The following is a 16,872-nucleotide window of genomic DNA, read 5'->3' as shown; positions in this document are numbered from 1 at the left end:
TGTACAGTTCTCTGACCTCATTTTGACCTTTTGGTACATGTTGCCACTTATGACGTCATATGGGAACCTGCTATATTAAACAGGTATTCTTGAAGAAACATTTCAACAATATAGTGCACAAGCGATTTAAGGTGACATTTTGGACAACAAAGATGGTAAATAAACCTATAAATATATTGGTTAATAAATTGTAGATTTACATCAACTTTACAAATGTAAAAAATAATAAATAATGATTCTCATGACTGTAATGCATGCATTTAAGGCATTGATGATCTAATTATTTCTACTAATTTTAATGTTACAATGAGAAAGAAACTTTATTTTGTATTATAGTAAAGAAGTAAAAGTACCCTATTGACTTGAAAATAATAACAATAATAATAAATAAAATAAAGGTCTCAATAGACTTCAATTTTATAAATAAATAAACTATTTATTTATGTAGGCCTATGTATGTAAAATGTGACCTGGACAACTTATTTTCATTTTGAAAGGAGGTGTATGTTAAGTAAAGATACATTTCACTCCATCCATTGTGTTATGTGAGAAAACACTATACTACTAACAATATAAATACCACTCAAGAGTAAGACTATTTCAGTTTCACATTTATGTAAATCAGTTATGCCACATGAACACAAACGTGACATACTGATTATATACTTTACATCCATTTGCATACTCATCTACATGAGCATGTCTCTTACTTTCTACAGCCCAACAAATATTGTATACAGCCATAAATATAGGGGTTAATAAATTATAGATTAATATAGCCTATAACATTTTAACAGATGTGACAACATGCCCTTAACTTGATATTTAAGTAGAATAGACTTTCAACCTTTAAGAGAATATATGTCAGTGCGGTTATATTGCATTCATACAAAACTACTGCTGGAGAAAACAATTTGGACTGAGAGCGTTACTGAGAGCGCTTGTGACGTCTAACTATGCACGTTCCCACAGCTAAAAATATGTACTCGCATGGTTATATTTTATAGGTTGATTTCATGTAGCACACTGGCAATCATCTTGAGAAAGCTGAAATGAATATGCCTCAAACGGAGCACACATATTTTAATACAAAGTCTTATTTATTGCAATAAATAACATGAACACAGACAAAGGGAGCTGGAGACAACAGAAATCAGAAGTACCTGCAAGTTATTCGTGAGGAACCTCAAAAATTGTAGTTGAAGCTAAAACACTGTTCATTTATAATAGATCATTAGAGGCAAGCTAAACTTTTATAAAATGACTCAGCTACATTAAAGCAGCATTATCTTTTTAATGATAAAACACATGGAAGTATATCTATAAGCAGAGCAACATTTATCTGGTTCAAAAACAAAACATGTAAATGTATTTTTTTCAGAAAAAAACCTGAAATGTAGGGTTTTGTCACACGTCCCTGCTGTAAAACAAGACATTCCCTGTCAACTGCATTTCACCTTTACTCTCTCGTAGCACATTTCCCACACAGATGCATCTGCTTCAGAACAGGAACCTCTGACATCAACTTAAACTTTAATCTATGGCAGGAAGATAGTGTTAAAGTTAATAATTTCCTTTAATATGAACACTATTATAACCACCTGTTGACTGGCAGGCTTTACCACGATTAAAAAAACTGAAAGCTGAAGTGCGTCCTCTGCTGGTGAAAAGAGGAATTGGTGCCAAACAAATCATGGAAATGAAAATGAATTTTTTTTGCACAAATAAAATGTAACCTACAATTAGGACTCTTTTAGGATTTTTAATTTTTTTTTTAATTGTGACATTATATTCAGGACAATTTATCACCTGATTCCCAGTACTGTAATGCATTTGTCTTTTCAAAAGAATTCTTAAATTATGATTCTTATCACTGTAATACAATTTTTATTCATCTGCATTACTGTATACACTAAACTGAGATGAGATAATAGTACAATGTTGACATTTCAATGATTTATAAGTGATTAATAATATATTAACTAGTGACTATTGACCATTAAGGACCTGTCTGATTATTTCACAATGCTATATTTTAAAGATAACTTATGGCAGATTTGTAAATCGTTAGCATATTACTTAATCATTTGTGAATGTATAGTCATGTTTTGTAAATGATTAGTTCATCATTAGTTAATTACTTGTAAATGAATTAACAAAACATACACAAATTGTTAGCATATCACTTATGAATGGTTTGTAAAGGATTAGTTCATCATTAACTAATGACTTATAACTGAACGTTATTATAAAGTGTTACCAAAATCAATATTAATAACTTCTATTCTTCTATTATTGTATTAGAATAATTAGATTTTAATGATACAGTAATGAGAAATTATTTATATATTCTTAGTTTTACTGTCTTCACTAAAATTAATTGATTTTTATTTGCAAATTGTATTGATACAGTAACACACATGGATAAAAATGACATGTATGGCAGTGATGAGAATCATCATTCAAGAATAATAAAGGTGGTAAAATTAGCTTAATTGTCTTAAAATAATGTCACAATGCAAAAAAGAAAGAAACATATTTATTTTTTTCCTTTGATTTCTTTGGGGAAAAATCTGACCTGGACAAATTGTTAATTTCAATTTGTTACAAGAATGTTCCAGAAGGCAATTGACATGGTTTCAGATTAAAAGCAGTGATAAAATTCCAGTGCATGAGAGTTATTGCGATTTTGTACCCAAAAATTCACCTACATCACACGTAAACACACATCCTGTGTGTATATACTTCCCATCCACCTGCATCCTCAACTATACAAGCATGTCTTACTGTCTTCCTTTGCTGTGTTCCTTTAGGATTAATCATCCTTGCATTTGCTCTTCATGAGTTTTGGTGTAAATCTTTACGTAAAACCAGTATCCACACATATTTCCGTATTGTCAGTGGCTTTGGGCGCACCATTATGTATTTCTCCAACCGTTAAACTCTTTGATGGTCTTATGCGTGTCTCTCTGACGTGTATAGCCATTCTCCTCTCTTGCTTTGCAGACTCCAGGTTCTCTTTAAGGATGAAGTAGTAACATGCGCCATCTGCCAAGATGTTCACATTGCTAATACATATGCTTATGTGAACAAAGTAGCGTAGATGAACAATAGTGCTTTGCTCCCACTTGCCTGTCTTGGCATGGAAGTATATGGGCGCTGCTATGTGGTAAGGAATGAAGCATGTGAGGAAGACCACCAGGTTGCTGAGAACAATCTTCATGCTCTTGTTGTTGCGCAGTTTGGAATCTCCAGGGTAGCGCTCCCTCAGTTTGTGCAGGATTTGCACCACACGCATGGAACAGAACACCATCACCAAAGCGCTGCTGCAAAACACTGTTTCCATAGATGCCAGAATCCAACTTTTTGTCCACGTTGAGTTGGAGAATTGCTCAAAACAGAAAAATGTTTTGTTCTCTGGATTATCATGAAGTCTGTAGATGGGGACGCTCCATCCAATGACCACCATCCACACGATTAGGCACACGAGCACTGCCTTGCGCGGAGATCGCAAACGGCGTGCAGCGAATGGAAATTGTAAAGCAATGTATCGGTCGACCGCGATACACACGCTCAGCATGATGCTGCCATAGATGTTGACATAGAGCAGGCTCTCCAGCAGGGAGCAGAAAGTCTGGCCTAGATTCCAGTGCTTCTTATAGGCGTGTATTTTAAAGGGTAGGGACAGCATTAGTAGGCTGTCATTAATGATCAGGTTGCTGAGGTAAACCGTGGATTCGCTCCAGCGTCGAATGCGGAAGAGCAGCTGCCACAGAGCGGCCAGGATCAGAGGCAAACCGAAAACCAGGATGGGCACATACACACACCTCTGGACCCAACACACCCAATCACACTCATCTGTATGGGAGAGAGAAAGAAAGAGGTGTCTTTGAAGAAATAGTTCAGTTTAAAGTGCTGTATGGAATTTTTGGACTGTACTCAAGCATAAAAATTCCATAATATGTTTGCAGATAATTAGGAAACATGCTTTGCGTTTCTACAAAAAACAATGCTATAGCCAGTTATTCTACTTCTAAATGTGTGTTCCATGTCGGAATGTCTCCGATCAGGATTTTTGAGGCCGATCACCGGCCACAGAAAGCACAGAAAGCAGTATCCGCCAATACCATCACCGATACCGATACTTTTTAAAACCTTTTTATCATGTAGAATTATTTAAAGTGATGATCCAATCAATATTTTTTTACATTTATTCAGGGCCTGAATTTCATTTTTAAAAATGAATTCCCCTCTTAGGTGACTTAGGATTTTTTAATTTGAAGGGTGGAGGACATTTTTAGACATTTTTCAAAAATATATATTTATCTCATCTAAATATTTGATCATGCACTGCATTTTTGTTTTGACTATTGTGCAATTGTTGCACAATAGCTTACACACAGCACAAGCCTGATTTCGTTGGCTGTATGTGAGGTGGCCTTTTACGCCAGGTTCACACATACTCTGTTTGGTTTGCAGTGCGTATGCAGTCCATGTGCAGAAGCGGTGCAGAAGCAGCACTGACTGTGGTTTCACACAGGAGTCTGCAACTGATCCATGGCAGTTTATTACAAACACAACATTTATCCATTATTTAGATTTCAAATCCAAACATTGTTACTTAAAATGCTTTTTCAGCATTGTGATTCTTTTTTTACACAGTACAGTAATATAATCTTTCATTGACGTAACAAACACATTATTCAATGCTTTTTACTTTTGCATTTAGGCCTACTTCTTGACTGATATATTAAGTTGCTCAAGCAAGTGGCAAAACATTTAAACTAGTTTTCTTACATTATCACAAACATTCTACATTAAAACTTACCATTGATAGAAACGGTGCCTTTTCTTTTGCATTTAATTCTTTATTACAAGCAACCCTGGGGTTCATAAAGAACTTTGTTTTACTACCTTCACGAGTGCCATCTATTATTGCCTTGTTTATCTAAAAGTGCTCTTGACATAAACCTAGCCAAAAAGCCATAGCCTATGTGTTGACCGTGAAACACAGTAGAATTTAATTATAAGTATTTATGGTGTAATTACAGTTTCGATTCAATCCATGTTCATATTTATTGCAAACAATGCGCTGTTACTTTAATTCAGCGCGTGCAGCATAGCAAATTAGACTCAGTGCAGAAAGGATCTCTCCACTGCTGCAGATGCACCGCTCCTGGATCACACTACCGGACTGCAATCGTGTGCAGTGTGAACACTTTAATCCGTTAACATGAGCGCGTAAAAATACACACCACATAGTAACGCACTGCAAACGGAGTAATGTGAACCTGACGTTATGTGTGTGCGCTGTGAGTGTGCATGAGCACAGGTCTCCAGGAGAGCGCGCAAGTGCTGATTGTTTTTTTTTTTTTTTAGATTTGCCTTTATAGAGACCACCGATCAAACATCCCAATGCGATTTTCGGCCGATATTGATCGGTAGCCGATTAATCGGAGCACCACTTCTAACCGACCTAAAAAGCCTCAGCATCTAAAAAGCTCTATGACCAGAGGCATATTAAAACGTGGTTAAATCAACTCAGCAGCTTAAATTGTAAGGCTTGTTGCCTTCCATTGTCAATTGTGATCGCTCCTGTTGCATGCCCTCAATCTGGAAACCTGCATGAGCATCAAGTCATTTCCAGAAGGTATGGTATGTGTGACCCATACTCAGAATTTGTGCTCTGCACTTTTAACCCATCCAAGTGAACATACACCCGGAGCAGTGGGCAGCCAATGCTGCAGCGCCCGGGGAGCAGTTGGGGGTTCGGTGCCTTGCTCAAGGGTCTTACCTCAGTCGTGGTATTGAGGGTGGAGAGAGTGTTGGTTATTCACTCCCCCCACCTACAATCCCTGCTGGATCTGAGACTCAAACCCACGCCCTTCGGGTTACAAGTCCAACTCTCTATTCATTAGGCCATGACTGCCCCAGATGCATGATGCACGATGGGATACACTTAGTGTGGAATTAGTGTGCGTTAAGGGCACTGCGCTTTGCCATTTTTAAGACCTGGGACAGTTTGCGCATACGCTCTCAAGTGGCCAAGACAGCAAGTGTGGGTATTTGGACAAGGCAATCATCATCACCGCATCTTGTGCGCCACTGATAAGACTCCCTGATGCACATCTAAAATTCAAACACACCGTTTTTACATTCGAATGCAATTTTTTATTTTAAATTCAACTTAATATTTATTTTTTATTCATCTCCTCAACACAGGCAGGCATGGCATTCATTTCAACATGTGTTCATGTGATCTTATGTCAGAGCTAATGGCTGATACACAAATACACAGAGACATACAATGGGAACGGGATAAAACAAGGGTAAACATTGGCAGTGTTTTTACAAGATGGAGGAATGTTTGGTTTCAGTCGATACAGACAGGTAGCTAAACGGCTGTTCCATAAGCACCACCTACTGTCAAAAAGTGAAACTACATTCTCAATCAGCCCGTCTGCTTTCAAAAAGCCAAAGTCAGACCATTCTGTTTTTGTTTCAAAAGCATTTTCTGTACAAGAAGCATTTTCTGTGGACATGCTGATATTTCTTTAAAACAAAAAGCTAAGAAAGTGCACACGCAAAGTCTTAGTTTATTTTTTATAGCCTATTAACTGATTCTTTTATTTGTATTATGCATTTATTTATTTATTTGATTTGGGATTAGTTTAAAAAATATATATATTTTTAATTTGACTAAAATATTTAATTTTCACAGTACAAAATTTGCAATATTTTGTGTGAGAAATAAAAAAAGCACTCCTATACAACTTCATAACTTCTAAGAAAAATTCAGGGTTATTTTTTTCAACCCAAATGTTGGGTTGAGCTTATTGGGTCCTTTTTTTTTCCGTTTCTGCTTTTTTTTGTTACCCCCCTGATTGCACAAGTACATCACAGAATCTTTTTGACATCTCCATTACATCTGCAAGATGTATTTTTTAGAGTGTTTGCTCATCTGCAATACGTCTATAAGACATTTCCTATCATTCAGATATCAAATAGAAATTCATAAAATATCATAAGATGCTTATGATTTAGAATGTATGTAAATCTGACATCTTAAAGATTTCTATCAGATGTTTGTACACAGCAGATGCTTGCCAGGGGAAGAGATCTTTAACAGACATCTTGTTGACGTACATGTCCCAGATAGCACACGTACGTCTGCAAGATATCTGTTAAAGATCTCTTGATCTGGAAAGCCTCTGCTGTCCACAAACATCTGACAGACGTCTTTCAGATGTCAGTTTTACATACATTTTAAATCATGAACATCTTAAAGACATCTAGACGTCTATTTTACATCTAAAAGGAAACGTCCTATAGATGTATTGCAGATGAGCAAACACTTAAAAAAAAAACATCTTGCAGCTGTAAATGCAGACGTCAAATAGACGTCTCCGAGACGTACGTGTGCTATCAGGGGTGCTATCTGGGTCAGCTCCTGGGTCAGACACAACAACCCAGTGTTTGTGTAGGGTTCCAGTCTAGATCAGAAGTGGGAACATTTGAAACCATCAAACCTCAGGGAGTTCAAGTTAATCACACATCACATAGAGCTCATATTGACCTCATAATATCGCTATGGCACAATGAGTGCATTTCATGCTTTGTGTCAATTATGGCAAATTCAGAAAAAATGCCTGATGCTTTGCATAAAATAAAAGATTTTTATTCAGAATATGAAGATTTTGGATGTTAAAATATGTCCTCAAAGCTCTTTGCTGTTTGTTTATGGGCAGGTCATGGCATATTTCTGCTATGAGTGAAACGCAGGGCGGCGGTCTGAAGTTAGCAGTTCCTCACCAAACAGGTTTCCATCTCAGGCACCAGAGCCAGCGCTGTTACGGTCGTTGTACGCCGTTACTCATGTTTTATTTTTACTTCTAATGTTTGTTAAACATGTTTAAATACAATATGTATTGCCTATAAAATATGCTATACTGTAAGTAATATGAATAAAGGAAAATAAAAGAAAGTTATCATGCAAACCAGTGGTTGTGTGGAGTATTTTACAAAAGTTTAGATGATTTAAGTTAATCTGTAAGCATTAATTCATGTATGAAGTAAAAATAAGCTAGTATTATAGCACAAATGAATTGATCCATTTTGCTGGGCTAAATAAACAACCCAATTTACTGGATAAAATTAACCCAAAATGTGTTGTCTGTCCTATATTTTCCCAGCTCTTGTTTTTAAGTGTTTTTAAGAGTGTTCATAACCTAAAAACAATTGATGATTTAAACAACTTCATGGGTTAAATAATACGCTTTAAAGGAGTTTTCAAAAATTAAAAAATAACAAAATAAGCTTCACATTTCTACTTTTAAATCCTCCAAAAAAATTGCCATTGTAATGTAAAGAAGCACAAACAAACGTTCTGCCTAACATCTGCTTTTGTGTTCCAGGAATAATGTCATAGAGGTTTGGAACAGGATGGAATTTTCATCTTTTTTCAGAGGAACACTAGCAGGCCTTGTACTAAAACAAAACATGTGTGACACTCATTTGCAACATGGTAAAGTACTTCTATTGTGTAAAAGTGTAAAAAGGATGTCATTTCTACATCCTGTTACACTTTGTGCAAACAGTATCTATAAATTTGTAAAAGGTGAGAATGTACAACTGGTTGGTGACATTTGTAATAAAAGTTTGACATTAATTTTTTAAAACTAAATATTCAATGTAATCTCTCAGAGACCTAGATCATATTTACATTAATCCAAACCCCAAATCAATCCAAAGTGGTTGCAAACAATTTATTTCAGCATAACATTTAAAAATGTTGAAAGTTAGTCAACTAAATTTGTTTATTTAAATGTAGATAAAATAAATTGATTGCAACCACTTACCTTAGAAAAATAGTAAATTCAATGAATTTTTTTTTTTTCAGTGTAGCTGGTTTTAAGAGCTATGATTGTATAGCAGACTATCAGACTTTATGAATTAATTATAGACCCACATTGTACTCATTACAGTTAGCATTATAATGGCTTTCATGAACAAAGATGACTGTGGGATGATGTTTTATATTTCAACATATGGTGATTGTTCTCATGATAAGCAAACTTGTTTTGGTTTGACTTCATTAAAAGCTAAAACACAAGTGTTTGTCTTTAATATTTATATATGTTAAAGAAATCGAGACAGAAACCAGTTTTTTGGGTGACACAAATAACAAAGTATACTATGTACACTAGTGACATCATGGTTCTGGTTTACTCAGGTTTGCCAGAACTAGTGCCACTATCTGACAAACCTCTCAGGATCGTCTACACTCTAAAAACAAATAGTGCTATATAGCACTAAAAGTGGTTCTTTGGCTCGTAATCATAGGGGAACCACTTTTGGTACTGTATAGCACCAAAACTTGGTACTTCAGTGGTTCTTCAGCGGTTCTTCACCAGTTCTTTAGCATGACTGAGGGGATATATAGCACCACTGCTGTACAAAGAACCTGTTAAGCCCCTTTAAAGGTTCTTTACGAGCCAAAGAACCACTGTTGGTGCTGTTTAGCACCATTTTTTGTTGAAGAAATACAATGCAATATGTGCTGTATAGCACCTTTAAAGATATGGTGCTAAATAGCAGCAAAAGCGGTTCCCCTATGATTACGAGCCAAGAACCACTTTTAGTGCTATATAGCACCATTTTTTAGAGTGTACCCACACACTATTTTCTCAATATAGAGGAAAGGTTTGAGGCTTTTGTAGCTTCATGGTGAACGCACATCCTGCCTGCTTTTTTAACACATTTATCAAGCTGATATTGCTTTATAACAGTTCTTTGTGTGTCTTACTCTATGTGCCAAAATGGTTTTAAATAGAGCTTCCATTTTCAGAATTCTGAAACTAAACACATTGTTTAAATCTTCCCTGCATTGTCTCTCCTGAATAATCAACGATATCATTGGAACAACTTTGGATTTTCATTGGATTTAGTGTTTCCGCTGATGAATGATAAAAACACTGACAGCCAATCAGAATCCACCAACCACTAGCATTTAAAGTGGCAGATGACATAAGCAGCCAGTGCTTATAATAAACGCTCCGGTTACTCGTCATTTTTTATTAACGACTGCTAATGGGGACACTCCTGTTTACTCTGTTACTGAAGCCTGAATTGTTAACGTTTGTGTAGCTGCACAAACCAATGGCGCTTGAGCTCGCAAGAAGGGGCGGAGCCGACTGCTACAGGAGTCGGCCCAGCGCGCCATTTCATCAGAATCAACGACTGAAGCGACAGCCATCGATTCGCATGCAGTTATAGCACGGCCAGTTATGCAACGCTCGTTCCCTTATCTCAGGGAACCGAGGTTACGTGAGTAACCGGAGCGTTCCCTATTGAAAGGGAACTCCCGTTGCGTCGTAATTTTTTATTGACGACTGCTAATGGGGAACGCATTCAGTAGCGCTGTGCTATAAGCAGAAGCAGAACTAAGCCTGCTCCGCGAGCTCAGCTCAGGCACACTCAGAGTGGGCCTCGTGAGTCCAAGCTATAGAGAGACCCGAGAAGTATCTGGAAAATATCATATGAAAATATCATAAGCCTTACCCGCCTGAAGGGAGAAAGTAGCACTAAGCCGATAGCACCCGTGCCTGCAGGGCAGGGACTTCCAAACTGTAGAATCTGATAAAGGTAGACGGCGGCGACCAGCCGGCAGCTGCACAAAACTCCCCAATAGAGATTCCACTGGACCAGGCCCAGGAGGAGGCCATTCCTCAGGTGGAATGGGCCCTCACACCTATAGAGCACTGCACGTCTGCTGAGGCCTAAACCAGAGCGATAGCATCTACTATCCAGTTCTGAGTCGGCTAGCATTAGCCAGTCGTTGAGGTAGTTCAGTATGTGGATTCCCATCTGTCTCAGAGGGGAAAGAGCCGTGTCTACGCACTTCGTAAAAGTAAGTGGGCCAGAGACAGTCCAGTGGAAGGACCATGTATTTTATCTATTCCCTTAAAAGCGAATCTCAAAAAGTGTCTGTGACGGGGCATTATTCGGATATGAAAGTAAGCGACTTTCAGATCCACAGACAGAAACCAGTCCTTGGGCTGAATTTGCGCGAGGATCTGTTTCAAAGTTAACATTCTGAACGGACGTCACCTGAAAGCCGTTCCGGCTTACTTCGATTAAGTTCCGGCCTCAGCGAGAACTTATCCTTTCCTTTCCTCTCAAAAGTTTGCTTCGCTTGACTCCCCCGTGTGTGCATCTAATCTGAAGCCGTCAGTATTCTCTTTTAATCCAAAAGATCAAACTGCTCGAAAATGAGGGGTGTTGATGATCCTCACGTGTAAACACACCGGCAGATCAAAGTGCTGTGTGCATCCACCTTTAAGGATAAAACCACTCGTGCAACAAGGGGTTAATCTTCACGTGTAAAACACACTGGCGGATCAAGCGCTGAGGGGAGAGTGGGTCGAGCGGGAGCTGTGCCGGCGCGAGACGCACACTCTCACAATCTGTCTCAGTGAGTGCAGCCTCAGCGTGGGGGTTACCCAGGCGAGTGGTGCACTCAAATCCAAGGCTGTCAGCGATGTGAAATCACTAGTGACAGCCCTTACTCCGATCTGCCTAGAAGGACAGAGCTGCTCGATGAAGTGAGGGGCGCTGATCCTCACGTATAAAATACACTGGCAGATCAAAGTGCTGCGGTAAGAGTGAAACACGCGGGAACTGTGCCGACATAAATCATTCATGCCTGATTGCTCAAAACTCACAAGTTCGCCATTTTTTTTCTCCGAGGTAGAGGAGACGTGCGAGAGTTTCAGGGCCATCTTCATTGAAGAAGGGGATCCGTGAGCGATGCAGGGACAAACTCACGCTTTTTCTGTGAAAGCAGCCTGTCTCAGTGAGCGCAGCCTCAGCGAATACACAAATGCGAAGCTGTCAGTGATCTGATATTGGTGACACCATTCTTACTCTGATCCGACTAGAGAGATTGAGCCGCTCGAACAGGGGTGCTAATCTCACTTGTAAAACACACACCGGTGGATAAAGGTGTCGGGGGAGAATAAGCACAGTGGGCTCTTGCCGGCGTGGGATCATTCAAACCTGGTTGCTCAGCTCCGTGACTGCACCGTTCCTTTCTCCAAGCTCGCTGAGAGAGGAGAAACGGGAGAGCTGGGCTGTTTTTTTTTTTTTTTTATGTGAAAGAGATGGTCTCATCGCTGAAGGAGAAGATTCTGATGAAATGGCGCGCTGGGCCGACTTCCGTAGCATTCGGCTCCGCCCCTTCTGGCGGGCTCGAACGCCATTGGTTTGTGCAGCTACACAAACGTTAACAATTCAGGCTTCAGTAACAGAGTAAACAGGAGTTTCCCCATTAGCAGTCGTCAATAAAAAATGACAACGCAACAGGAGTTCCCTTTCGATAGGGAACAGTGCTTTATCCAGGCTTGGTGTAGAAGCTAACAGTTATCATTATAGTTATCGTTCTTTTTGTGAACAGGTCTTTAAGCTCTGAGTACCAACCCTGAGTTGTAGCGATGAGGCTCCTATATCCTATGTGACATCTAAAAACAAACAATATATGGAAATCTACATGCAAATAACCGTTGACAGGAACTCACCACATCCTATCATTATTACAATTGAATTGAATTTCTGTAGTAGGCTACTTGAGAAACATGGTCAGGATGCATGCTACTTAGAAATTCTCGTGGGCCGAACAGATAAATACATCTTCTAGATAAGATTGAAGATGAACGATTTTCCATCCGAACACTATAGGTCAATTGTACCCAAAAGTAGGTTAAATCTGTATGGTGACTTGAGATCAAACGAAAATCACTGGAAATTCTCTGACGATATCACGGTTGAAGCGGCAAATGGAAATGTGGTCTCCCTGGGGCTTTTCTTTTTTGTTTTTGTCTTTTGTCTCATTTATTCTATAGTAACAACACTAAAATTTGCACATTTTAATTGCTGCCTAATTAGTTTTTTTTCAGAAATGTAGCCTACCACTTTGAATGAATGTTTAAATCAAGAATGAACTATAATGACAAATTATGACAAGCTAGATGCTGTTACAATGACAATATTTTAATGAATAAAATGTTATAGGCTATCTAGATATTCAATAAATAAAACAAAAGGCATAACCTACTTCTGAAAGATAAATATCTTGAATTTACGGTCAAGATCATATGGATATCGCTGCATTTTGGAGGAAACTGTGGTTAGCCTACATAGTACATTGCTATACTCACATGATGTGTTAGAGTTCATTCCCAAGGGCAATAAATTGTTTTTTTTTTGCTGTCGTCTGCCGCTATCCACACTTTAAGGCAAGTTGTAGGTCCTCACAGGAGATGAGTTGTGAGAAATGTCGCTGAAGCATTGCGTGCTGTGTCTGTTGGCAGAGTGAGTTCTGTTTCTTGTGTTTCCGTTGCAGACAAGATGAATAATGCAGTCAGACAGAAACTGGCGAGGTTCATCTGACAAAAGAGAAACAATAGCTACACGGCACACGCTCACACGCCCTCTGTAACGCGCACAGTGTTTGTGGGCTTAGTCAAATAAGAAGATAGCTTGCAGTTAACTTTTCACAGATAAAGGCGTGCTTTTACATTATATGAGGTTAAGAACTTCAACCTTCTATTAGACAGGCTTTTAGCTAAATATCAACAGTAAAACAATTATGAAACTCATAGCAGTTCAAAAAACCTCAAACATTTGACCAACAAATAGGCTATGATAAACTACTTAAGTGTGGGTTTTATTGTGTTCACTTGTCTAGGTGGCGCACAGAAAACATAGATAAACAATAACAATAAAAATGGGCCACAATAACAGTCGCTGTCAGTGTGTAAATCTCATGTACATCACAGAGACGTCTATTTGAAGTGTGCATTTACATCTGCAAGACAGTGTTTGCTCATCTGCAATATGTCTATAGGACATTTCCTGTCTGATGTCAAATAGACATTTTTTAGATGTCTTTAAGATGTTTATAAATTTAGTATAGGCTGAAAAACTTACATCATACAGACGTCTGTCAGATGTTTGTACACAGCAGATGATTTCCAGATCAAATGATCTTTAACAGACATCCTGCAGACATACACGTGTGTGCTATCTGGAGTTAGCATGGTTTAGATGATAAAGCTTGTGTATGACGTTAAAGGCCCCCCTAGATCTGCGGTATGTCACCGCTTTACTGTCATACTAGACAGAAAGATCCCTGCTAACAAGAACTTTAGCTAATGTTCTGGCAAGGTTCTCTCAAAGTTATGAACAAACACTCTTCCAGTAATGTTAACAGAACGTTTGTTCAGAGTCTTTACTGATGTTACTGTATATTTGTACGTTCATCTAACAGTTTTATAAATGTTACTAGGCCTGCTTGCTTCAAAAGGTCCAGTGAACATATGAAATAACACTCCTATAACGTCTGCAGGTTTCCTTAATGTTTGTATAATCAAGAAAAAAATGTTAACATTTAAACGATTGGATATTTTAAATGTTCATAGAACGTTTAGAAATTACGTTTTCATAACTTAATGAAACGTTAGCAAATTTATTTGTTAGCTGGGCTATAGACAGAGAGAAAATGTGTGTGTGTGTGTGAAATGGCACCGCATACTTTAAAAGCCAAATAGCCATTCTGACTTCCTTTTTCAGCAATATTCATCTTATTCTCACGCCAGCAACACAACATGTACAGTAATATTTTACAGTAAGGCCCTCCTCCTGCAAAGAAAAGAGGCAACCTCACCACTAGATGACGACAAATCTCAAGTTCCGCTGTTAATGACTCATAAAAATTATTAAGAAATCAGCCTATGTTGGTTTTAGCCGTTCTCCCAGCCTGGCTAAAGCTGCTCTTCAGCTGGTTTTCCAGGAATACTTAAACTGAAATGCCATTGTTCCCTATGCTTCCACTTTGTTTCCCAAAAGTATTTGTCAACAATAATTAAAATGATTATTTATTTGCATATGTTTGAAACCAAAAATATTAGCATCTTATTATGCTAATATGAAGCAACAGCACAAACAATATTTGTTCACACAGTTAACGAATAAGCATTATAGAGGCAAAACTGCTATCGCATGGACTTTGATCGCAATGCTGATGCTCATTTAGACAAGGCTGGGCAATTTGCCATGTAGCCTATAGAACTGCAGCACACCTGTTCTTCACAGGTGAAGTTTATAAGAGCGAGGTGCGCCCGTCACATTGACGCAGCGCTCTTTCTACTGGCATTACATAAACTCAGGAATCCGAGGATTTAGTGAATCCACATTCCATCCCAAAACTCAATACTGACAGCAGGCTTTGTTTATACACCCCTACCTCTGAATACTCTGACACACACACATTTACCTAGCTGTCTATGTGGGGACATACCATCTAAAATATATGGCGACATGCAAACTCAAATCCAAATCATAATGCTAAAAAAAGACTGTAAATTTGGTTTTGTCAGATTTATAACTTACATCATCCAGCAATTCTGGCCCCAAAGTATGGTTAGATTAGAGGCACACACAGAGACGTCCCATAATCCTTATTGCTCTCTTAGGTATGCAGGCTCTTTCTCCTTGTAATGTAATACTGATCTTTGGCTTGACTAGGTAATGGTAAGAGGCGTTTCTCTCTTTTTTGTGATAGTAATTGCCTGACTCAGGTTTGCCTAATTTACGTCTGTGCTTGATGCATGTTATACCATGTGCTTGCTGTGCTTGTAGTTTGTGCTTCAATGGAAATTTTAGGATTATTTTTCGGTAAATGTTTGTGGTTGCATGCACATTCTGAGCTGTGTATGTGTGTGTCTGTGCTTTTGTGTGCTTGTCAAAGTGTGTTAATCAGCAGGAGCACAATGGGATTAGACAGAGAGTTTTTGGCTAAGCATTAGAGAGAGAACTTTTTAACCCTGAGTAGTCAGCTGACTGTAGAGAACAGGGTGTTATAAAGAATGTATTGTTATTTTTGACTGAAAGTAAAACTATTAAAAATCACTTTATTTGATTGAAATAAAGCTGAAATTAAATAAACTATAAATATTAAATGAAAATTAGAAACGTTGCCCTAAAATGAAGTAAAAAGACATTTAATCTTAGAAATATTTTAAAAATAATATTTAATTTTTTTTTAACATTTAATATGAATAATATTAACTGAACTGACTAAAACTGATAATAAAAACAAAAAACAAAAACTTTTAGAACTATTACTAACAAAAAAATGAATACTAAAATAGTATATAAATAATACTAAAATAACACAGATTAATTTAGACTAAAATATTTTAGGGTTCACAAAATATACTATTAAAATGTATTTTTGCTTTAAAATGTTTTCTGTAAAACATCTCAGCGTTAAATTTAGTTAAAATGATTTTTTTTTACCTTTTCGTTTCGCTTTTCTGACAAATTGTTTTTATGTTTTAAGCATAAACCAAAACTTGCCTAGATTTATGCATAATAATGAAAACAGAAAACATGAAATTAAAAAAATAAATATTCTTTAAAACCTACAACATTGTGATTTTACAATCGTTTTTTTTTTTTTTTTACTGAAAATGGAGACAACATTATACAAACAAAAAAACAGCAAGTAACACAATGAATTTAACATGAATTTTGGAGTAGAAAACATTTAAATAGCATTTTCCTGTAATTTCCAGTAATCTTACAACACAGAATCTCACAAATCTTTTTTGACAGTGCAGCCTTTGTAAAGAGCTGCTTTCAAAGTGTGGGAGAAGTCACAGCGATGTTGTTTGATGATACATCATGGGTGAGGTTATTAAATCAAAACTAAAAATACAAGATCTGCTGTTTTAGATGACTGACTCTACCTGTTTGATACACATGTGGGGGTAGAAGTTATGCGCTCAGGGGAGAACAGGGTAAGGCAAGCGA

General features: G+C 37.6%; 1 protein-coding gene across 1 annotated transcript; it reads right to left on the bottom strand.

The window, feature by feature from the left end:
• Positions 1-1,085: 1,085 nt before the first annotated feature.
• Positions 1,086-15,534, bottom strand: LOC306854473 (lysophosphatidic acid receptor 6-like). Its single transcript, XM_079392521.1, has 3 exons — positions 15,448-15,534; positions 13,215-13,442; positions 1,086-3,858 (listed from the first exon to the last, which is right to left on the bottom strand). The coding sequence occupies exons 2-3, from the start codon at positions 13,231-13,233 to the stop codon at positions 2,861-2,863; spliced, it is 1,017 nt and encodes a 338-aa protein (XP_079248647.1). The 5' UTR covers positions 13,234-13,442; positions 15,448-15,534; the 3' UTR covers positions 1,086-2,860.
• Between the last annotated feature and the right edge of the window lie 1,338 nt (positions 15,535-16,872).

The sequence above is a fragment of the Barbus barbus genome (assembly GCF_936440315.1).
Source record: "Barbus barbus genome assembly, chromosome: 34".
Taxonomy (NCBI): domain Eukaryota; kingdom Metazoa; phylum Chordata; class Actinopteri; order Cypriniformes; family Cyprinidae; genus Barbus; species Barbus barbus.
Note: the sequence above shows the minus strand (reverse complement) of the source record. Positions and strands in the feature narration are given on the sequence as shown.